This window comes from Scardinius erythrophthalmus, assembly GCF_964197995.2.
Source record: "Scardinius erythrophthalmus genome assembly, chromosome: 19".
In the NCBI taxonomy this organism is placed as follows: Eukaryota; Metazoa; Chordata; class Actinopteri; order Cypriniformes; family Leuciscidae; genus Scardinius; species Scardinius erythrophthalmus.
The window spans coordinates 19,621,666-19,645,804 of NC_138239.1; the positions used below are offsets into that span (position 1 = coordinate 19,621,666).

General features: G+C 40.9%; 1 protein-coding gene and 1 long non-coding RNA gene across 3 annotated transcripts; one reads left to right on the forward strand and one right to left on the reverse strand.

Annotated features, from left to right (window-relative positions):
* Window positions 1-501: 501 nt before the first annotated feature.
* Window positions 502-23,694, reverse strand: LOC308679940 (cytosolic phospholipase A2 zeta-like). Its single transcript, XM_081347816.1, has 23 exons — window positions 23,659-23,694; window positions 23,161-23,194; window positions 20,808-20,880; window positions 20,262-20,398; window positions 19,957-20,088; window positions 19,804-19,844; window positions 19,631-19,673; window positions 19,326-19,383; window positions 18,976-19,142; window positions 18,289-18,393; window positions 17,556-17,783; window positions 15,575-15,688; window positions 15,313-15,347; window positions 15,012-15,150; window positions 14,747-14,883; window positions 14,237-14,459; window positions 14,038-14,155; window positions 12,729-12,866; window positions 12,432-12,536; window positions 11,340-11,519; window positions 2,975-3,144; window positions 2,687-2,873; window positions 502-1,780 (listed from the first exon to the last, which is right to left on the reverse strand). The coding sequence occupies exons 2-23, from the start codon at window positions 23,167-23,169 to the stop codon at window positions 1,518-1,520; spliced, it is 2,802 nt and encodes a 933-aa protein (XP_081203942.1). The 5' UTR covers window positions 23,170-23,194; window positions 23,659-23,694; the 3' UTR covers window positions 502-1,517.
* LOC308679570 lies at window positions 4,587-10,993 on the forward strand. 2 transcript variants are annotated; one of them, XR_014028828.1, is made up of 3 exons: window positions 4,587-4,699; window positions 4,785-8,653; window positions 10,693-10,993. It is a non-coding gene; the product is annotated as an uncharacterized lncRNA (long non-coding RNA). The 2 variants fall into 2 exon arrangements; XR_014028829.1 differs by having other exon boundaries at window positions 4,593-4,880; window positions 4,965-8,653.
* Window positions 23,695-24,139: the final 445 nt, after the last annotated feature.

The window sequence follows — 24,139 nt, forward strand, 5'->3', positions numbered from 1 at the left end:
AAAAAAAAAAAAAAACAGGCTGCATGCCAACTTTACACACCTTATTTAGCATGGACTGTCTTTAATTATGAAGGTTATATATCATGATGGAGAGTTATTTCGGTTATATTATAAAGACGTTGCGTATGGAAGAAAACCCTCCCATGCCCATGAATACCAGCCTAGCCCTCTTTCATTCCAATGCACAGAGATCATCGCACTCCTTCTTATTAAAGGTCTAATCTGAGAAAATTGAGCCATTATAAACATAACACTGCATTGTTTCCTTGTAAAAGCTAATGCAGTACGTTTTTGTTTAGCCTATCATAAGATTATGTGTATGCAATGCAGAAAAAAGTTCTAAAATAAAATGTTCTCGATGACAGAACGATTATCCAATAATATGTTTATGTTGGCAACTTTAATCATACATGACTCAGCATGTCTATATTCACATCAGAACCAGAGCACACATTTGTTTAGTTTTGTAAGGCTCAGGGAAGAAGGATACGGGAACTGGCGAACATTCAACGTAAAATTTTATTTCAAATTTCTTTATTGGATTTTTCTGCATGGAACATCAAATCAACAGATAACAACACCGATTTTATGAAATTATCATTCCACACTGTTAATACCCCAGTAAGAACCTCCCTCAAATCAGCAACCTACAACTTCCAATAAGGAAAAGAAAAGAAAAACAACAACACAATATTGATATCTTAACAAACAAAACACTTTGAAAAAAAAAAATAATAATAAGGGGGGGGGGGGGGTGCTCAGCTTAAGTGTCTTGAGATTTAGCCAGCAAATAATTTAAAAAGGGGTGCCACAGTTTGTCAAAGGTACTTAAGGAACCAGTCACTGACAGTCTGATTTTTTCCAATTTAATGCAAGTGCAAATGTATCAAAAGAAGGGGGTGAGCCTGAGGAAGGAAGCAAGGAAGCAAGGAAGGAAGGAAGGAAGGAAGGAAGGGCATAGATGAGGTAAGTAATTAAAAGTCAGTAGGCCTATGTTCTTGTAGGCCACTGGCCTCGCTCCCTTTCCAACAGTTTTGTTTGTACAGTTGACATTCGGTAATGCCCCTGCAAAGCCGGCTTCTAATCCAGAGAAGACTCTAGGATGTTTTTTATCCTACAGTGTTGTACTGAAACTCTTTAGTGATGTCATAGACATGCAGTGAATAGATATGGCACACCCCAACGACACTCTAGTAAAACAATAGGGAATTACAGCAAAAAGGGCATAAACTATCCAGTAAATGAGTCATATTGGCCAAAAGACCTTGGCACATATTTTGTGTGTGGAACACCTTAATATGTCTCTTCACTAACTCAGTATTGTTAAAATCCTGAGTGCTCAGTCAGTTCTGTGATTAGCCAATTAGAAATGAATCATTTTGTACACTTCAGATTGCTGGGTTGGCTGGCATGTGTTGGGACAGAGGGATGCACATACAGTAATTTGTAAGTATATAATTGATTTTGTAAGTATATCATTGCAAACTCTTGCAGATCAATGTGCCTTATTCTTTCTTTTAGGTGATCTTGGTTTTGGTGTAGACGCTGAAGTGGTCTTTCTCCTCCTTCACCTGTCTTTCTCTGTTTCGGTTTAGTGCTTTGTTTAGCGCATTCAAAATGACATCTTTGTTGTTTTGGATGTTGTAGGAAGTGAGGTTGATAAGCTTCTGGAAGTCCTCCGGTGTGTAAGTCAGGTTTTGAGTGTGATATGGAGAGTTACTGTTTATCTCAACATCAACGGCTCCCTCCTTCAGCTCCTTCTCGCCTTCTCTCTTCACTCCTACACCACACATATACAGATCATTTTACATTATCATTGATTATTTGAGAATTTGAGCTGACGTAGGCTACTGAAAGATGGTAATGTTTAATCACAATAAACTGCAATAATTATCCAACCAGTCATACTTAGAATATCAACTAAAACCAAGATTTGCATTTCCTGAAGAAAATACGAGGTAGCAAAAGAATTTTGCTTTAAGCTTTTTTTTTTTTAAGTTTTAAGCTTTGGCTTTTAGAGATGCTTTGCCATTAATGACAGTCTGTGTATTGTAAAAGTATAAATGGGTTAATAAATGCAAAGAAGACAAGACCAATCACAACTCAGTATGCAAATAGTGTAAGAAAGAACAATTAGGTATGCAAATATTATAGTGTTGTCATCATCAGTTACAAATTGAATGCATTCTAGCAATATAAGTAAATTGAAGATTTTTAAACTTGAAGCTTTAATTTCTCTTAAATGTCACTGCCATTCACTGAGAACATTCTATTCATTAAAGAATCCTAGGGGAAAAAATGATTACGGTTTTCATAAAAATACTAAGCAGCACAACTGTTTTCAACATTTGATAATAAGAAGAAATGTTTCTTGGGCAACAAATCAGAATATTAGAACGATTTCGGAAGGATCATGTGACCCTGAAGACTTTAGTAATGATGCTGAAAATTCAGCTTTGCATCACAGGAATAAATGTCATTTTAAAATATATTAAATAAAAAATGTAAAGTGTAAACATTTTTACCGACCCCAAGCTTTTGAAGTGTATTGATAACATGTTTGGTTTAAAAAAATGATGTATAACCAGAATATTTGAGGAACATAAATACAGTTCTGCCTTACATGCACTGTAATTTCTATTAAGAATATGGCATTGGGGTTGGCCTATTAGTTGGTAGTGCTTACCAGGAGCTTTGAACTGTTTGAATGAGACATTGACCATGGGAAAGTGAAGCACTATGGGAGCTTCTGGATTGTCTTGATCCTCAAACACATAAACTTCCTTCAGCGGCTCTGACTCCACTTTCTTGAAATCGATCTTCGGAAATGGAATCTTGCGATCGGTGCAGTACTCCTGAGTTTGCTTTATGACCTACTGGACACAAACAATGCATAAATATTTTTCAAAGTTTCTTAAGTTCCTGACATATGCATTTCAACCAAATCTTAAATAATCTTCCTGGTCTCCCTCACCTTAAACTGATCCAGTTCCCAGGAGTAGTTTAGAGACAGAATAACGTCCGCATGTCTGTGAGAGCGAACCACAGGAGGGAATCCTGAATTTAAGGCTAATCCAGCATCCACTAAACTCAGCACAGGATCAGTTGGTGTCAGAGTGTTAGGAAAGGCATCTGGGTGTGTGTCTGTAGACAGTGAGAATATTATGGAAGACTGCAAACACTATCAGCTGTTCATAAGTAAAAGGCCCTGATTATATTTCATGCAATAACAGACATCAATTACATGTAACCGGATGAATGAGGTGATGGACATTAGTGAGCACCTATCAGCAGGTAATCCACCCTATTTAAGAGCTGGTTGGCTGTAGCCCGGGATGCGTCACGTTCGACTCCGCCTCCTTCCAGTGTTTACAGTGGCTGTAGGTATGTGTGTTAGCATATAGCAACTTCTGTTTTTAGCAGGGTTCTCAAGTCTCACGCATTGGCCGTGAGACACACGCAATTCAACCAGTTCACACGCTCACACGCCACACCGTGTATTTCTCACGCTGAAAAGGCAATGCCAACCAAGTTGTCCTACAAGCTTTATATATAACGTTGTATACGAGGCGCGGGCACACAAAGTGAAGGTTTCTGCCGCCAGCACGTATCTCGGCCAGATTGCGTTCGTTAATAGGCAACATAGATGCGCGAACTCACGGAAGTTGACGGAACATTCTCGGCCACCGTACGTTCGTTACTAGGTAACCAACAACATCGCGCGAACACACGTCGTGATGATGGAGAAGGTAAGTTGGAAGAAAGCTCGTCTAACATTTTAAGGCTAGAACATTTAATATATAGCCCATCGTTTACCTTATTATTGATGCAGTCAAAAACTCTACAGCTACTTTGCAACCAGGCCAGAAGCTTTGGCTCAGTTTGGCTAGCTTACGTTATCTGAAACTAAGGGAAATGTTTGTGGGTATGGGAAGGAATGAAGATGTATTTCTTTTTATTTCATTTTATTTTAAATAAATTTAAATGTATTTATTTTATTTTATTTTAAATTATATATTATACTGTATTAATAGTATTTCTAGTTACATTAAGGCTACATACGTATTAAAGCAGAGTGCTCTGGGTAATATATATCCTGTCAAAACATACATTAATCATTGCCATTGCATTTGTATTTTTCAAACACTTACAACACAAAACACATTTCATAAGCTGGAGTGTGTACTCTTGTGTACACACACACACACACACACACACACACACCTTAATAATACACTAATATGTCATTTGTTCACAATGTCCCACCACACAATAAATCATTATGCCGTTTCAACTAGACACATTCAAAATGCAAAAATATTTGTTTTTCCAAACTGTTTGGAGCAATTTGTTAACTTATTTGTAATTTTGAAATATAACATTAAAGAGTATATTTGATGTGATGAATTGCTCTGTCATTTATTAGATTTACTAATTGTTATAATTTCAATTTGTGCTGGTTAATTATGAACAATGGGTAAAATTGGGGGGCGGGGACAGGTGGGGGCGGGACTCCATTAGGCTCCTCCCCCAACCACATGTGATCTCACTCCAAGCTTTTGATAAAACTTGAGAACCCTGTTTTAGTTTGTTTGTATGTAGGGGACTAATTATTAGTGTTGTGTTTAGCTTGTCTGTCTTCTCCGGTTTTCCTTCGGTTTGTCGCAGTGGTTGCATTTGCTGGCTGCTCGCCTTTCAGGTAGGTGTGAACTGTTGATGGAAAGCGTATTGTTTGTCTTTATTTGGGGGTTTAGGATCGGCTGATTGTGTTGAGTTATGTGCAGTGTCCCTGTAGTCTATCTGAACAGCGGATTGCATGATTTGAGTACCCGTGCCTGTGAAAGGACAAGTACATTGTGCGAATGCATCGTCTACTTCCGGTAAGTGTTATTGCGCATGTAGTTACGAGCTGAAAGTTTAGCCATTGAGGCATAAATCTTAGTGTTTCTTTGTATTTGGCTTAGGATTTTCCCTCTCGTCCGGCGATCTTGTTCTTCCTGCTGGTGCTATAAAAAGCTATTACAGCCCCGTCGATTCCTTGCTGCCAGATTAAGAGCGCATCGTATTTTCCTGCTCCACTGTCGCTACCGTGTGCAATACAAACTTTTTGCCATCTGTGAGAAGATCGTCACCCCACTGATGAGGGGGACCGTTGCTGTCTGGTTTTATTTATTATTTGTTGATTTAATGTTTCTTTTATTGAACTTTTGAGGTTAACATTTGGTGTCAAAAATGGAACACCAAACTATCTGCTTGTGAGCTCATTGCGTGAATTGAGTTTATTTATTTATTTATTTATTTATGGTCTGTGTTTACGCCTTTGTATGTTATTCGTGATTGTCTATTAATGGTGATATTATCTGCTCATGACCGTACCCTAAACATCATCCAACTGGGCTTTAGTGCAGTTGGTATGTTGAAGTTTGGTTATTAATTTTTTTTTTGTGTGATTTTCGTTTCAGGTGCTGAGGTTCCACGGGTGGAGGATCTCTTGTGGTGGTGGTGCTTTCTTCGAATGTTTGCCGTGACACTTTTTTGAAGTCTTTGCTGTGTGTGAGTGTGCTTTTGGCAAATTAAGTTTAGTGATCCCTCCTCCCGTGGTTTGCCTCAGCCCTGTTAGTCTGTGTCTTTTTCTATGGTGTCTGTGTAACCAGTGTATGGAAAGTGTGTGTAATTATTCAAATGTGTTTTTGTTTACTTGAATGTGTTTGTAACTCAAAACCGTGTCAGTATAGCTCCAGGTTGCCTTTTTAACGTGACTACCCTGCTGCTTTAAATTAAACTTTGTATAAATAAAATTTTTGTATATTTTCATATCCACGTCTCTGCCTACCTTTTATTAGAGAATCGAACCTGAGTGACCTAGTAATAGTAACTTGAGTGTTGTCCATATTTCCCGGGGCGAAATTCCCCGGGTGGCGTAGTCGAAATTCTTTCTACCTGTAATACCGCTCTTTTGCCACATTTGGCGTATAGTCGGCAGGATCTCTATTGTGTAGTGCAAAGACGTGGGTATTATTTTGTTGGTTTAGTGTTTTTGGGTATTTTGTTTGTTTTCTTTTTTTGCAGAAACCAGACAGCAGCAGTTTCTTTCAGGAGTGTGTGACAAGTAGACCTGTGAGTTTTTGTATTGGTAAGTGATCTTTCCTGATTTGTAATCATGGACGATGAACTTTTCCAGGCCTTACAATATTGCTGTCACATTGACTCTCAGCTAGTCTCGGATCAGTTGGGGCGAGTTGAGGTGCGTGGAAGTCGAACGTGTCGCATCCGGGCGGCACAAGGAAATTGGTTGCCGTCATGGCAGAGAACTTGTGTTTCACTCGTTTCTCAGTGTGTGTAGCCGTCATGGCAGAGAACTTGTGTATCACTCGTTTCTCAGTGTGTTTAGCCGTCATGGCAGAGAACTTGTGTTTCATTCGTTTCTCAGTGTGTGTGTGTAGCCGTCATGGCAGAGAACTTGTGTATCACTCGTTTCTCAGTGTGTGTAGCCGTCATGGCAGAGAACTTGTGTTTCACTCGTTTCTCAGTGTGTGTGTAGCCGTCATGGCAGAGAACTTGTGTTTCTCTCGTTTTTAGTGTGTGTAGCCGTCATGGCAGAGAACTTGTGTTTCTCTCGTTTTTAGTGTGTGTAGCCGTCATGGCAGAGAACTTGTGTTTCACTCGTTTCTCAGTGTGTGTAGCCGTCATGGCAGAGAACTTGTGCTTTACTCGTTTCTCGGTGTGTGTAGCCGTCATGGCAGAGAACTTGTGTTTCACTCGTTTCTCAGTGTGTGTAGCCGTCATGGCAGAGAACTTGTGTTTCACTCGTTTCTCGGTGTGTGTGTAGCCGTCATGGCAGAGAACTTGTGTTTCACTCGTTTCCCGGTGTGTAGCCGTCATGGGCTAGTGGTCTATCGTCGGGGCGACGATACAAAAGGTGGGGATGGATTGTAACCGGATGAATGAGGTGATGGACATTAGTGAGCACCTATCAGCAGGTAATCCACCCTATTTAAGAGCTGGTTGGCTGTAGCCCGGGATGCGTCACGTTCGACTCCGCCTCCTTCCAGTGTTTACAGTGGCTGTAGGTATGTGTGTTAGCATATAGCAACTTCTGTTTTTAGTTTGTTTGTATGTAGGGGACTAATTATTAGTGTTGTGTTTAGCTTGTCTGTCTTCTCCGGTTTTCCTTCGGTTTGTCGCAGTGGTTGCATTTGCTGGCTGCTCGCCTTTCAGGTAGGTGTGAACTGTTGATGGAAAGCGTATTGTTTGTCTTTATTTGGGGGTTTAGGATCGGCTGATTGTGTTGAGTTATGTGCAGTGTCCCTGTAGTCTATCTGAACAGCGGATTGCATGATTTGAGTACCCGTGCCTGTGAAAGGACAAGTACATTGTGCGAATGCATCGTCTACTTCCGGTAAGTGTTATTGCGCATGTAGTTACGAGCTGAAAGTTTAGCCATTGAGGCATAAATCTTAGTGTTTCTTTGTATTTGGCTTAGGATTTTCCCTCTCGTCCGGCAATCTTGTTCTTCCTGCTGGTGCTATAAAAAGCTATTACAGCCCCGTCGATTCCTTGCTGCCAGATTAAGAGCGCATCGTATTTTCCTGCTCCACTGTCGCTACCGTGTGCAATACAAACTTTTTGCCATCTGTGAGAAGATCGTCACCCCACTGATGAGGGGGACCGTTGCTGTCTGGTTTTATTTATTATTTGTTGATTTAATGTTTCTTTTATTGAACTTTTGAGGTTAACATTTGGTGTCAAAAATGGAACACCAAACTATCTGCTTGTGAGCTCATTGCGTGAATTGAGTTTATTTATTTATTTATTTATTTATGGTCTGTGTTTACGCCTTTGTATGTTATTCGTGATTGTCTATTAATGGTGATATTATCTGCTCATGACCGTACCCTAAACATCATCCAACTGGGCTTTAGTGCAGTTGGTATGTTGAAGTTTGGTTATTAATTTTTTTTTTTGTGTGATTTTCGTTTCAGGTGCTGAGGTTCCACGGGTGGAGGATCTCTTGTGGTGGTGGTGCTTTCTTCGAATGTTTGCCGTGACACTTTTTTGAAGTCTTTGCTGTGTGTGAGTGTGCTTTTGGCAAATTAAGTTTAGTGATCCCTCCTCCCGTGGTTTGCCTCAGCCCTGTTAGTCTGTGTCTTTTTCTATGGTGTCTGTGTAACCAGTGTATGGAAAGTGTGTGTAATTATTCAAATGTGTTTTTGTTTACTTGAATGTGTTTGTAACTCAAAACCGTGTCAGTATAGCTCCAGGTTGCCTTTTTAACGTGACTACCCTGCTGCTTTAAATTAAACTTTGTATAAATAAAATTTTTGTATATTTTCATATCCACGTCTCTGCCTACCTTTTATTAGAGAATCGAACCTGAGTGACCTAGTAATAGTAACTTGAGTGTTGTCCATATTTCCCGGGGCGAAATTCCCCGGGTGGCGTAGTCGAAATTCTTTCTACCTGTAATACCGCTCTTTTGCCACATTTGGCGTATAGTCGGCAGGATCTCTATTGTGTAGTGCAAAGACGTGGGTATTATTTTGTTGGTTTAGTGTTTTTGGGTATTTTGTTTGTTTTCTTTTTTTGCAGAAACCAGACAGCAGCAGTTTCTTTCAGGAGTGTGTGACAAGTAGACCTGTGAGTTTTTGTATTGGTAAGTGATCTTTCCTGATTTGTAATCATGGACGATGAACTTTTCCAGGCCTTACAATATTGCTGTCACATTGACTCTCAGCTAGTCTCGGATCAGTTGGGGCGAGTTGAGGTGCGTGGAAGTCGAACGTGTCGCATCCGGGCGGCACAAGGAAATTGGTTGCCGTCATGGCAGAGAACTTGTGTTTCACTCGTTTCTCAGTGTGTGTAGCCGTCATGGCAGAGAACTTGTGTATCACTCGTTTCTCAGTGTGTTTAGCCGTCATGGCAGAGAACTTGTGTTTCATTCGTTTCTCAGTGTGTGTGTGTAGCCGTCATGGCAGAGAACTTGTGTATCACTCGTTTCTCAGTGTGTGTAGCCGTCATGGCAGAGAACTTGTGTTTCACTCGTTTCTCAGTGTGTGTGTAGCCGTCATGGCAGAGAACTTGTGTTTCTCTCGTTTTTAGTGTGTGTAGCCGTCATGGCAGAGAACTTGTGTTTCTCTCGTTTTTAGTGTGTGTAGCCGTCATGGCAGAGAACTTGTGTTTCACTCGTTTCTCAGTGTGTGTAGCCGTCATGGCAGAGAACTTGTGCTTTACTCGTTTCTCGGTGTGTGTAGCCGTCATGGCAGAGAACTTGTGCTTTACTCGTTTCTCAGTGTGTGTAGCCGTCATGGCAGAGAACTTGTGCTTTACTCGTTTCTCGGTGTGTGTAGCCGTCATGGCAGAGAACTTGTGTTTCACTCGTTTCTCAGTGTGTGTAGCCGTCATGGCAGAGAACTTGTGCTTTACTCGTTTCTCGGTGTGTGTAGCCGTCATGGCAGAGAACTTGTGTTTCACTCGTTTCTCAGTGTGTGTAGCCGTCATGGCAGAGAACTTGTGTTTCACTCGTTTCTCGGTGTGTGTGTAGCCGTCATGGCAGAGAACTTGTGTTTCACTCGTTTCCCGGTGTGTAGCCGTCATGGGCTAGTGGTCTATCGTCGGGGCGACGATACAAAAGGTGGGGATGGATTGTAACCGGATGAATGAGGTGATGGACATTAGTGAGCACCTATCAGCAGGTAATCCACCCTATTTAAGAGCTGGTTGGCTGTAGCCCGGGATGCGTCACGTTCGACTCCGCCTCCTTCCAGTGTTTACAGTGGCTGTAGGTATGTGTGTTAGCATATAGCAACTTCTGTTTTTAGTTTGTTTGTATGTAGGGGACTAATTATTAGTGTTGTGTTTAGCTTGTCTGTCTTCTCCGGTTTTCCTTCGGTTTGTCGCAGTGGTTGCATTTGCTGGCTGCTCGCCTTTCAGGTAGGTGTGAACTGTTGATGGAAAGCGTATTGTTTGTCTTTATTTGGGGGTTTAGGATCGGCTGATTGTGTTGAGTTATGTGCAGTGTCCCTGTAGTCTATCTGAACAGCGGATTGCATGATTTGAGTACCCGTGCCTGTGAAAGGACAAGTACATTGTGCGAATGCATCGTCTACTTCCGGTAAGTGTTATTGCGCATGTAGTTACGAGCTGAAAGTTTAGCCATTGAGGCATAAATCTTAGTGTTTCTTTGTATTTGGCTTAGGATTTTCCCTCTCGTCCGGCGATCTTGTTCTTCCTGCTGGTGCTATAAAAAGCTATTACAGCCCCGTCGATTCCTTGCTGCCAGATTAAGAGCGCATCGTATTTTCCTGCTCCACTGTCGCTACCGTGTGCAATACAAACTTTTTGCCATCTGTGAGAAGATCGTCACCCCACTGATGAGGGGGACCGTTGCTGTCTGGTTTTATTTATTATTTGTTGATTTAATGTTTCTTTTATTGAACTTTTGAGGTTAACATTTGGTGTCAAAAATGGAACACCAAACTATCTGCTTGTGAGCTCATTGCGTGAATTGAGTTTATTTATTTATTTATTTATTTATGGTCTGTGTTTACGCCTTTGTATGTTATTCGTGATTGTCTATTAATGGTGATATTATCTGCTCATGACCGTACCCTAAACATCATCCAACTGGGCTTTAGTGCAGTTGGTATGTTGAAGTTTGGTTATTAATTTTTTTTTGTGTGATTTTCGTTTCAGGTGCTGAGGTTCCACGGGTGGAGGATCTCTTGTGGTGGTGGTGCTTTCTTCGAATGTTTGCCGTGACACTTTTTTGAAGTCTTTGCTGTGTGTGAGTGTGCTTTTGGCAAATTAAGTTTAGTGATCCCTCCTCCCGTGGTTTGCCTCAGCCCTGTTAGTCTGTGTCTTTTTCTATGGTGTCTGTGTAACCAGTGTATGGAAAGTGTGTGTAATTATTCAAATGTGTTTTTGTTTACTTGAATGTGTTTGTAACTCAAAACCGTGTCAGTATAGCTCCAGGTTGCCTTTTTAACGTGACTACCCTGCTGCTTTAAATTAAACTTTGTATAAATAATTTTTGTATATTTTCATATCCACGTCTCTGCCTACCTTTTATTAGAGAATCGAACCTGAGTGACCTAGTAATAGTAACTTGAGTGTTGTCCATATTTCCCGGGGCGAAATTCCCCGGGTGGCGTAGTCGAAATTCTTTCTACCTGTAATACCGCTCTTTTGCCACATACATAAACATGAAATAAGATAAGATATAGTAGAATAAAAGTAATAAAAAAAATTGAAATCCCATCAAAACTGATTAACTACAAAAGGGGGGGGGGGGACACGGAATCCCACTTGAAGTGGTCAATGGAATAAGTAGAGCTCTAGACCTTTCCATGAGATGAAGCCCGTGTTCTCATTGTAGTTCCTGTGCAGGTTGAAGCCTCTAAGGAAGTTGTACATCTGGCTGACAATGGGGCGGCTGGTCATAAAGCCACACAGAATTTTAGCAAAGTCAGTCACGGGGCTGATCAGGTATGTGCCAAGAGCTGTTGGTTTACCATCAGTCTCTTTATAGAAGAGGACAAGAAGACAATTATGTCATGTCAATGTATAATCATACAATACTTTTTACCACAAATGTTAAAAAATTTGGGGTCTATAAGATTTTTTTTCTCTTACTGTATGTTCACCAAGTCTGCATTTATTTGATCAAAAATACAGTAAAAAACAATAACATTGTGAAATAGTTTTACAATATACAACATTGTATTTTAAATAATAATAGATTTTAAAATGTAAAACATTCCTGTGAATTTATTCCTGAATTTTCAGCATCATTGATCCAAGTCTTCAGTGTCACATGATCCTTCAGAAATCATTCTAATATGCTGATTTGGTGCTCAAGAAAAAAATTGTATTATAATCATTAATCAGTGTTGAAAACAGTTTCACAAGTTCCTTTGCCCATTTAATCTTCAAGCTTATAAGGTAAGGCGTATTTGGCTTGCTGTCCGCAGTGGAGGGGCTCGAGGAAGCAGCTTCAACTCAAGATATACCCCCCAGTGGGACTACTAATGCTTTGATGATGAGTATGGTAGCAAGATGCCTAAATTTTGTTGGTGGAGTTGGGGAGGTGGAGCGATGCCAAAACAGCTGATGCCAGAGCAAGGTGAGCGGCTGCTTATATGCTCTGGCAGTTAATTGAAAGATTAGATGGGTTCACTCCTCACAAAATTACGTTGTGAACTTCACTTAAAAAAACAGTTATTATTTTTGTGGATTTTTAGGATTCTTTGATGGACAAAAAAAGAGGAATCGATAAAAAAGGAATCAAGTATAAATGTATTTACTGTCAATTCTGATCACTTTAATGCATCCTTCTAGTATTCTAGTAAAAATATCTTAATGACCCCAAACTTTTGAAAGCTAGTCTAATTTGCATATGTACTTTGGGTTTAAAATGCATTACAAACTCTCACCTGTATTACTCACTCCTCCAAACCAAGGGGTCCAGGAGGGAGCGACTCCTGTGGCAAGACGCCAGATCTCAGTCAGATTTATAGAGAAAACGCTGCTCCACATTCCTTAATAAACACACACAGATTTTGGACTTATTAATGGTGACTGGATCCAGTTTACGTTTTTTGCTTACAGCACAGGATCAGGGCCAGTATCCCCCTAGTGGCAATAACACATGCCACTTTCTCTTTCTCTTCCTTATGGCATTCAGTTCTATTTCCTGTCTTCATTATGTCCAAAAACACACATGCACTCACCCACAAGAAAGGACAACCTAGTTTCAGGGAGTTTCTTGACCATGTGACCAAGATAATATCCACTCCCGAAGTTCTGTGCAGGTATAAAGGCACCATATTTGGGAATCCCAACCTCATATGGGGTGAACTCACACCATTCTAAAGAGGGAATAGAAATAAACATGGGATTATTAATCTGCTTTAAGCACTTTAGTCGCAACACTATCAAGCTACAAGCTATTTGTTTATTATCTCCTTTCTTAACCAAACAGTGAACCTATTATAAAAAATGTGCTGTAAGTCTTTGGATAAGAAAATCATTTGCATGCGTTTATATCTTTGAAAGCTGTTGCTGAATAGGCTTGTATAGCCATCGATAGATCACTTCACAGGAAGCTGAGAGGGAAATTTACCCAACAGTCATTGCGGATCATCACTCCAGCACATAAAGAAGTTTGAATAAAATAAAGGTGGTGAAAAGCAGGTATGGGTTGTACTCTACTGTTCAAGGGTATAAAGTGCGTGAGATGCACCTCTCACCATTATAGTATAAACGACACGTATAACCAGATTACGTTTATTTTCATATTAAACATTGCAACAGCCAATTATCAATCAATTTAGCCTTTTTATATGACAATTCATATGACAATAAACATTATTTAAATTTAAAATAACATTTATATAAATACACATGGATGTATTGTATTATACTGTATACACAAGTTTATTACACAAACATATGGTAATTTATATTAAATAATATGCGCGACTCAAGTGTTATCTATGTTTGACGACGTTAAAGGCTGTTCCGAATGAATGCGTTTTATTAAGTGAAGGGAACTTCAACACCAGACTTTTGACTATAAGAATCAGATACAAAGTCACAGTTGACGGTAGCCATTGACTTCCATAGTTTTGTTTTTCTATGGAAGTCAGTGGGTGCCATCACCTGTCTGGTAACCAACATTCTTCAAAATATCTTCTTTTTAGTTCAACAGAAGATAGAAACTCATACAGGTTAGGAATGACATGAGAGTGAGTAAATGATGACAGAATTTTCATTTTCGGAGTCTCCTGATATTCGCTTCTGCGTTTCCTACACATGTAAACTTGGTACACGACTAACTAGTGTGACCATAGCAGGCAGCATCAGCATCCTATCCAAATGATGTTCAGAAATTTTCAGAAAAAATTTCAGATGTTCAGAAAAGAGATTTGTTTGACACAATTAACACAGCTGTATTACAAAATTGTTGCCCGTGGGATGTTTATTTCCTTGTGTCTTAATCTGAGAATAGAAGCTGAATGGCCATTATCTTTTACATACCTGCATCTACTATACTTTCTGTCTTGCCATTCTTCAGGTTGACAGCTGTGAAGATTGGTAGAGGGTTCTGGCCATCAGACACTGTCCTCTGCATTTCAGATAGGGTACCCATGCGTTTCTATAAAAGGAAAGTATATTATATATAGTGTACCAAATGTTAATACTGAGCCAAAACTGACAAACACCTGCTTCTTTTTACCTTGCCTTGGAAAAGATACTCTAAAGCCAGACCCCACATATCGATGAGAGACACGAGGTGTCCTTCTTTCACTCGCTCTTCCACTTTCTCTTTGTATTCCCGTAGCTGCTCCAGGGAAAACATACTGAACACCTTTTTAGAGATTTCCTTCTTTACAGACTCCATAGATTTATCAAGGCCCCCCTTTGACCAGTTAGGGTCTTCATAAAGAGAGGTTAAAGCCCTGAAATACAGAGATTACACAAAAGATCTTTAGCCATATGACACTGTGGCAGTGGTATACAGTCATTCAGATCACGGAGGTGACCCATCAACTAATTTTGTTCTGAAATTAGGGTAATTATATAACTTAAAACTATGTTTCCAGTCTGTCTGATGCATCCTACACACAAAACTTGTACTCCTGATCTGACTGGCTGACTTCCAGGAGAAATGGCTTGCTGTGTTTTTCTCAGTCTAGATACTGTACAAAGTCATGTTTAAAAAAAAATTGAGGCTCCTCGATCTCACCAAGTGGCACCCGAAACGCCTGTGATGTAGCTGACTGCATCAAGAAGTTGGATCTTCTGGAGACCTTGAAGGCTACCGTACGTGCATGTTAAGGCTCTGCTCCCGCCCCCAGAACACACCACAGCCATCAAAGGGACCTGAGGAGTTACATCAAACATAGCTCTGAAATCAAAATTATATTTTTGTGTATATACTGTAGTAAAACATCACAATCTCTTCAGTTCTTGCTGAGTGTCTGGGTTTTATGTGCTTGCATCTATAGTACCTTGCTGGGCTCAGGTGCAGAGCTGAGATTCAGAGCTTTCTGTAGAGCTTGTGACACGACTTTTCTTCTCTTCACCAGAAAATTCTTTTCCTCCTCTGGGATATCAAAATCCAGACGCACATCCAGCTGTTCATCAGAGCTTCAGAGCAAAACAAAAATATCCTTACTCTAAGATTAGGATGGATTTGAAATGAAAGCTGATAAATAGTATTGAAGCTTACAATGTTTTGTTTTATACTTCCAAATAACAATTTACTATTAAACTATTACTGAGGATAGGTGTGAATAAATTCACGGTTACCGATCATCTGTTTTCAGTTGCAGATCAACTTTATTCTTTGAAAAAAAAGAAAGGTCCACTTAGATAAATGCACAGAATATGAATACAAATACAGTATTGTTTAATTATTATATGATATTATATTATGATAAAATATGGAAAGCAATTTAAAATACTAATTTAAGTTACTATGTTATCAATAAACCATTTTTGAAAAGCCACATTCAGATATAATTAATTAACCAATAACCTTCACGCAAAGATTATTTTTTACAGTACTCACCTCTCCTAGAGGCAAAGAGACAGTAAGCTGGTGTTTGGCTGGTGGTGGTTTTAAAGGGAAAGCAGTGTCACGACACACCTGAGGGAGACAGTAGATCCAAGTGCAGTGAGATATTTATTGGGTAATCCGTGAAACGTAATCCAGTCCAGGCAAGTGTCAAATACCATACAAGCAATCTAAACGAGAACAATGAACACAAGGAACAAGCAGGAACAAACCAAGAAGTGTGAGACATAACAAGGACTCCGTAACAAACACCAACACAGACAGGGCATATATACACACAGAACTAACAAGGTGATGGGAACCAGCTGAGTGCAATAATCAGATAAGTGACAGAACAGAATGCTGGGAAATGTAGTCTAATGTGAATGACATCGTGAGAAGAGGACTTCTAGTGAACCCCAGGGAAACACAACCAGACACTGTGACAGAACCTCCCCTCTACCAGACGCTCCATGACAGCAAACAAGACAACACAAGAATCCAAGAGGAAGGTGGAACGTGAAAAATCCGAGGGATGGATGGGAGGGCCAGGACCATGCAGGGGAACAGGAACAGGGGGTGAAGGCTTAGCCGGCGGCCAGGACGAAGCAGACAGCTCATCGGGCGGACCAGGCGAAGCAGACGACCACTCGGGCGGCCACGGCGGTGAAGACCCCTCGGGCGGCCACGGCGGAGAACTTCCCTCGGGCGGCCAGGGCGGAGAACTTCCCTCGGGCGGCCAGGGCGGAGACTTTCCCTCGGGCGGCCAGGGCGGAGACTTTCCCTCGGGCGGCCAGGGCGGAGACTCTCCCTCGGGCGGCCAGGGCGGAGACTCTCCCTCGGGCGGCCAGGGCGGAGACTCTCCCTCGGGCGGCCAGGGCGGAGACTCTCCCTCGGGCGGCCAGGGCGGAGACTCTCCCTCGGGCGGCCAGGGCGGAGACTCTCCCTCGGGCGGCCAGGGCGGAGACTCTCCCTCGGGCGGCCAGGGAGGAGACGACCCCTCGGGCGGCCAGGGCGGAGACTTTCCCTCGGGCGGCCAGGGCGGAGACTTTCCCTCGGGCGGCCAGGGCGGAGACTCTCCCTTGGGCGGCCAGGGCGGAGACTCTCCCTCGGGCGGCCAGGGCGGAGACTCTCCCTCGGGCGGCCAGGGAGGAGACGACCCCTCGGGCGGCCAGGGCGGAGACTTTCCCTCGGGCGGCCAGGGCGGAGACTTTCCCTCGGGCGGCCAGGGCGGAGACTCTCCCTCGGGCGGCCAGGGCGGAGACTCGCCCTCGGGCGGCCAGGGCGGAGACGACCCCTCGGGCGGCCAGGGCGGAGACTCTCCCTCGGGCGGCCAGGGCGGAGACAACCCCTCGGGCGGCCAGGGCGGAGACAACCCCTCGGGCGGCCATGGCACCGGAACAGACACCAACGGCTCAGGAACAGACACCAACGGCTCAGGAACAGACACCACCGGCTCAGGCACTGGAACTGGCACCACCGACTCAGAAACAGGAACTGGCACCACCGACTCAGAAACAGGAACTGGCACCATCGACTCAAGCACTGGAACTGGCACCACCGGCTCAGGCACTGGAACTGGCACCACCGGCTCAGGCACTGGAACTGGCACCAACGGCTCAGGCACTGGAACTGGCACTGGAACTGACACCACCGGAACTGGCACCACCGGCTCCGGCACTGGAACTGGCACCACCGGCTCAGGCACTGGAACTGACACCACCGGCTCAGGCACTGGAACTGGCACCACCGGCTCAGGCACTGGAACTGGCACCACTGGAACTGGCACCACCGGAGCTGGCACTACAGGAACTGGCACCACTGGCTCAGGCACTGGAACAGACACCACCGGCTCAGGAACAGACACATGCTCGAAGGCGGCCATCTTGTCAGGGGACACAGGCTCGGCAGGCGTGACGTGAACAGGCTCGGCGGCGGCCATCTTGAACCTCCTCCAAGCATGTAACACCGTCAATGAGTAGAAAAGGAAGACTACCTTCTTGACCGTGGCAGGAGAGATGACGGGTAGTTCTGGGATGGTCTCTGGGATAACAGCGGACTGCACTGGGACGGCTTCTGAAACAACCACATGCTGTACAGGGACGGCCTCCAAAACGACCGCACGCTGCACAGGGACGGCCTCTGAAATGACCGCATGCTGCACAGGGACGGCCTCCAAAATGACCGCACGCTGCACAGGGACGGCCTCTGAAATGACCGCATGCTACACAGGGATGACCACCGGTGCGTTGGGGAGATAAGAGGCCCTTGTCCTCCTCCTCCGTCCTTGATGGCGAGGTGCAGCCTCAGTAATAGACGAAACCAGCGGTGAGGATCTTGTGCTGGACGGAACCAGCGGCGAGGATCTTGTACTAGACCAGTCCGGCGGCTCTGGATCAGAAGAATGGCAAGGCGGAGGACGGTGTCGTGGAATTTGTCGACCACCTCCTCCCCTGCAACCTCCCCGAGTTCCGGAGAACTTCGCCAGACGAGTCCCCAGAAACGACTCACCATTTCTGATGGACGAGTTCACTGAAGCCTTAGCCGCTGCTGCTTCCTCAGTCTGCTGGGCCCATAAGGCAAAACATTGAAAAATGTTTAGTCGAGGCGCTTCCTCCCCGACCTGCGAACCTCCTCTCTGTGGTCCCCTTCCTTCCCCATACACAGGAGAAGGGTTACGGAATCTCGAACTGCTGGATCTATTCATTGTGACGGAGTCCTTCTGTCACGACACACCTGAGGGAGACAGTAGATCCAAGTGCAGTGAGATATTTATTGGGTAATCCGTGAAACGTAATCCAGTCCAGGCAAGTGTCAAATACCATACAAGCAATCTAAACGAACAAGCAGGAACAAGCAGGAACAAGCAGGAACAAGCAGGAACAAGCAGGAACAAGCAGGAACAAGCAGGAACAAGCAGGAACAAGCCAAGAAGTGTGAGACATAACAAGGACTCCGTAACAAACACTAACACAGAAGGGCATATATACACACAGAACTAACAAGGTGATGGGAACCAGCTGAGTGCAATAATCAGATAAGTGACAGAACAGAATGCTGGGAAATGTAGTCTAATGTGAATGACACCGTGAGAACGAGGACCTCTAGTGAACCCCAGGGAAACACAACCAGACACTGTGACAAGTAGTCAATCCAGTGTCTACATAGTTTGGAACAGCAGCATCAACTACTACTGTCCCAGCCTGGAGAAAAGTATGTTTAAAGAAACATTTAAAACCTTGTTGATGCACACTTTCTGTTTTAGGTGCTTTATAAATCTACAACCCCACATGTGAGGCACGCATATACATACTGTTTCTTATGGCACCAAATATCGAGAATGAATGTGTAGTTTTTCCAGTCATTTTCAATTAACAATGTGAGTCAGGAATGCCTCTTACACATCAGTGACCTACATTTTCTGATCTGACAACAGTCTCAGAGGTCAGATTAAGTTCAGTTTCCAGGTCTCGGTTGATGTAGTAACGTAATGTTTTCAGGAAGCCGGAGCTTTCCTCAGAATTTGAGATCACAAAATCCTCTTTGTACGCTCCTTTAAGTTTTAACACCATGTTCTGCGTTTCTGGAACACAAAGAGAATAGGCAAAAATCACCTAAATCTGTGATTTATCACACTTTCTTGTGTTTATTTTTACACTGCTTATTTTTTCAAAATTAACATAAAGAATAAAGTAATTTCACACTTTATTTTCTATTACATCTATTTCTGAATATCGAAATTTTGGATGAAAATGTCTATATTTACCTTTAGACTTATTGAGAAGCTTGTCTATCTCCACATTCAGCTCACAAAAAGGTCCTGTCTGATTTCATGAGAAAGCATAAAGTCCATCTGATTAATTTTATCTAGTATTTTATTAGATTTTTTTTTAAATGTAGTGGTAAGAGTAAACATAGCCTTTAGCCCTTCTTATAGTTCAGAACTCATATAAGTGATTCTTGTACACCTTGCAAAACAAAAAATCCAGATTTCACAAAATAGTGTCTACTTTTAAATATTCTGACTTTAACCCATGATACAGATAAGAAAGCTGTAGTAAAGGTTTGTACCACCAATACTCCATTAGATACACATGGCCTTGGTGTCTCAGAGCTGCAATACATATACACACACAAAACAGACATTCATATTTATGTGTATGGACATGCACATGCATCTGTAAAACATGTTCTGACTAGCACCTATTTTTGCAAATGTTAATGAGAAAGGCAATCTCCCCCACCTCTGAGTGACCTCAAACTCTACCCACAGTTCATCCTTGGTCTGAGAAAGAAAAGTATAATAGTCCCAAATTCACAATCAAATATCAAGTGCTCTGTCAAGTGTACGTTTTATTATGCTGTAATGTCAGTTTAGATCTCAAAATAGCACTGACCGTATCATTTAAAATAAAGCATTTGGTCTCCTTTTTCCCGGGTGTAAGGTTATTGATGTCAAAAAAGATAGTGGCACACTGGTCATCTCTCATTAATGGGTCTTCATCATAGATCAAGATCTCCAGAATGTTCTGTGTAGGAGAACAGAAGAAAGAACTGAAAGTGTACTGTAACATTTTTTTGGTTCGTTCGACACATTTTTAGTTCATATGACACATCCTACTAGAGATAAACAGTGAAAGCTAGAAATAGGAGACAGTGTAAGAAAACAATCTTAGATCAGACAAATATTTTAGTGGTTTACCTTTACATTGCTGTAGACCCTGAAGTTAAACGTTTCGTTCCATTCAGGATTGTCGTTATTTGGGATAGTCTTGGTGCGATTTGTACAGACCGATGCTGTGGGTAAGTTCAGGATGACATAGCAGTCAGATGCAGAAACTAAAGAAAAATGGAGGTGGGGTTGGAAAAGTCGGCAGTAAGAAATAAACCTTGATCCATTTATACAGTACTTAATAATAATGAAGAGAGATTTCTGTTGTGTTAGTTGTCAGATTGTAGGGCTAAAGTCCCAGAAATGCCTTTAAAAATCTGTTAGGTGGGCAAAGGATTATTCTGTATACTGACATAGAATTTGAGACTGGATAAAATTATTGTACCATATATATTACATTAAAAGAGAATGCTCTATAATAAACAGGCACATCAAGTCAGAGCAAGTCCACACGAAAACCCACAAAAACAATTTCAGGTCAAAACAGGTTTAGACACGTTTGCTGTAAGCTTTACACGTCTGCTAAATGTGTAAATGAATATATTTGGCTGCTGTTAATAGGACAGATTGTCTCACAGTAGTCAAAGGACCGATGGATCTTCGCATGTAAAACTTTGACAGACAGATTCCAGTATGGCTTGACTTCTCTCTGTTGAAAGAAACAGAAAATTAAGTAGTTCTATGATCCCAAGATCTACACTGTTTACTCACATAGGTTAAAATGAAGTCAAGCATTACAACTCCCTCAATTCAAGTAAGTAAAGTCAACAACACTACTGTTTGTTGCAAATAGTTTCTTATTACAAAGATCTAAATTACAAGTCAAGTCTTTTAAAACCCATTTAAGCCCACCGGCAACTATAGTTGCCGCAGTACATAGTTGTCATTTTCCTTTTGTAAATATTTTTCTAGATGTTGTCCATGTTTTATTTCTCAATGGAATGCAAGCAAACAACCAAATAAATGATTTCAAGAAAATAAAAAAGGTATTCACTTCCTCCCTGTCACATGAGGCTGTCAACTTCCTACCCCTACTTCCAGGAAGCAGGGCGAAGGCAAACCCTCCCAAAGAAAGGTCATTTTCATGTTACTAATAAGTATTTTTTGTTGACATATATATATCTACATAATCATGAAGGTCTCTAGAATCAGTCAAACAAAACAAATCTTACAAGAGATCTATAGTTTTTTGTATACTTAGTCAAAAGTCCAAGCGGCAACTATAGTTGCCGGTGGGCAAATGCCTTGTAAGTACATATATCATGTGAAAATGGGGTATACTGTGTTAATATGTTAATAAATCAAGTTTATTGGTCTTGTTTAGTGCATAAACATAACTTAACCCTTTTAAATGACATCTCTATATAGATATATTTTTTTCTTCATTCTATTTATTTGTATTTATTTATTTTCATTTAACTTTTTGATACACAATGCCCTGTTATGGCTGCACTTTGTTCTGCACTATGTTCCACAACTTTAACCCTTGTGCGCTGTTCGTTTGCGGTTTACAGTCAGGCTGTTTGGGGTCTGAGAGACCCCAGGCAACAAAATGTTATTTTGTAACAATATATATATATTAAACAAATGTAATTTAAAAAAAAAAGAAAAGAAAAATTCTCCAAAAAGAAAAAAAGAAATTTATAAAAAATTTGCCTTATAAAATACCCACATTTCTAACTTTCATTCATGGGGATAACATGGATAATTTGACATGGTTTAGTGTAAGATTTTTGGCCAAATCTTGGAAAATGCTGTTTTAAAAGTAAAAAAAGAAAAGAAAATCACTTTAACCAGTAGATGGCTACAGAGCTCTAAAAGTACTAAAAGTTTCAAACTAAAAGACATCTTTTCACAAGTTTTTCCAGTTAGATTCATATCTACATAATGAAATCACAATTATAACAATAAAAGTTACTTTTTGTCAAAGTTTGGCAGTTTTTGTACTGAAAAAAAAAAATCAGTTTTTCAATAATGTTCCATTATGATTAGAATCAAACCTGATCAGGATGTTACAAAGAGAAAAGTTGGAGTTTTTAGATTTTATCATTTATTTCAAACATCTGTTTTTCATATAATTCTACAAATTTAAAGTGTGCCACTTCATTTCTGTCTGTGTGTTCTGTGTTGTTTCTGATGATTTTGAGGATGAATTTTGTCCCTTGATCAAATTCATTTGATTCTAATCATAATATAACATTACTGAAAAACTGATTTTTTTTTTCAGTACAAAAAGTAACTTTTATTATTATAATTGTGATTTCATTATATGTAGATATGAGTACAACTGGAAAAACTTGTGAAAAGATGTCTTTCAGTTAGTCAAAAAGCAAATAGCAAATAGTGGTGCTCAGCAGCCATCTACTGGTTAAAGTGATAAATTGTTACTTTTAGAACTGCATTTTCCAAAAGATGGGCAAAAATCTTTTAAAAACACTTAACCATGTCAAATTATCCATGTTGTCCCCATGAATGAAAGTCAGAAATGTGGGTCAAAAAGACCCTGAACAGCGCACAATGGTTAAGGCAAATGGATTTGTTGTTTGTTGTGTTTTCATATTCAAGAGATTATAAGCTAGATGCTGTTTTTTTGGGGTCTGCATCAAATGTTCTTCGACTTTTATACATAATAAATTTGTTTATGAATAAAGATTGATCTGTTGAAAGCAGTTATTTTGAGATAAATGCCAAATGTTCTCCTCCTATTCATATTTTACATTGAAGGGGTGCATACAACATATTTGCCCACCGGCAACTATAGTTGCCGCACATTCAAATATGATTTTAGAGAAAGAAAAAAAAAACCTGGGGAAAATAAATGCAGAACATGTTCACATAGGACACTATTAACAGGATTATATGCATGAAACCATTCAGAAATATTTGGGCACAAATGGGTTAAAGAAATTCAGAGGAAAGACTAGCTAACCTTAAGCATTGTTGAGGAGATCTGGATCCAGCTGCTTTGCAAACACAAATGAGAGTGCATGCACAGTAAGAGCCAAATGTAGTACAGCACAGCTTGAAAAGCTAATTTTCCTGCTTATCTATCTATCCATCGTACTGTATTTCAAAAACTAGACCTACCTCAAACTAACAAAACCTGCATACCAAAGACAGGTTTTCATGAAAACATAAATATTGATAAGACATGTCATGACAGTGTGAACTGATAAAAATATATGAAGTAACAGGAGAGCATATATTCACCTCAATCAAATTCCTCTACAATGTATGGCTGTCATCTCTTTGTCGAGTCTGAGTCTTATTTTTAAACTTAAGTGTTCATATTGCAATCTTTTGTCCCCTCTTCTATTGTATTTCTAAAATGATTTGCTTATAAGTTGCATTATTTCAGTCTTCAGTATCTAGATTGGTATATTCACTTGCTGACTTATTTTTCTATGGATTTTAAGTAGATACTCACCCAGGTAAATGGATGCAAGGTTGCCGTCAGCGAGTCTGCCTATAAATTGTGAAGTAGCTTCAGTGCTTTTCCTCTTTAAAGGCATCTATCAACCTATTCAGCAAAATCTTTTTCTGAGTCATTAAAATGAACATCCCACTTCCCTGAAAGAGTTTATTTAACCCCTTACCTGTCACCCCCCTTGTTGAGAATGGACATTAAAATGCACTATTCAAGCTTAAATGGTTGTAATTCAAGGATGCTTTGGAGCAGGGGTCGGCAACCTTTTTGTCATAAAGTGCCATTTTTAAGTTTGCTGTGCCACAACACACACATAGCATATATATATATATATATATATACATACATACATACATACATATATACATATACATTACACACACACACTCATAATGGCTTACACAGAAATAGTACAGAAATGTAAATATTTCTCTTGAAATTTGGTTTAGATTTAGATAGACAATTTAATAGTATTTATAAC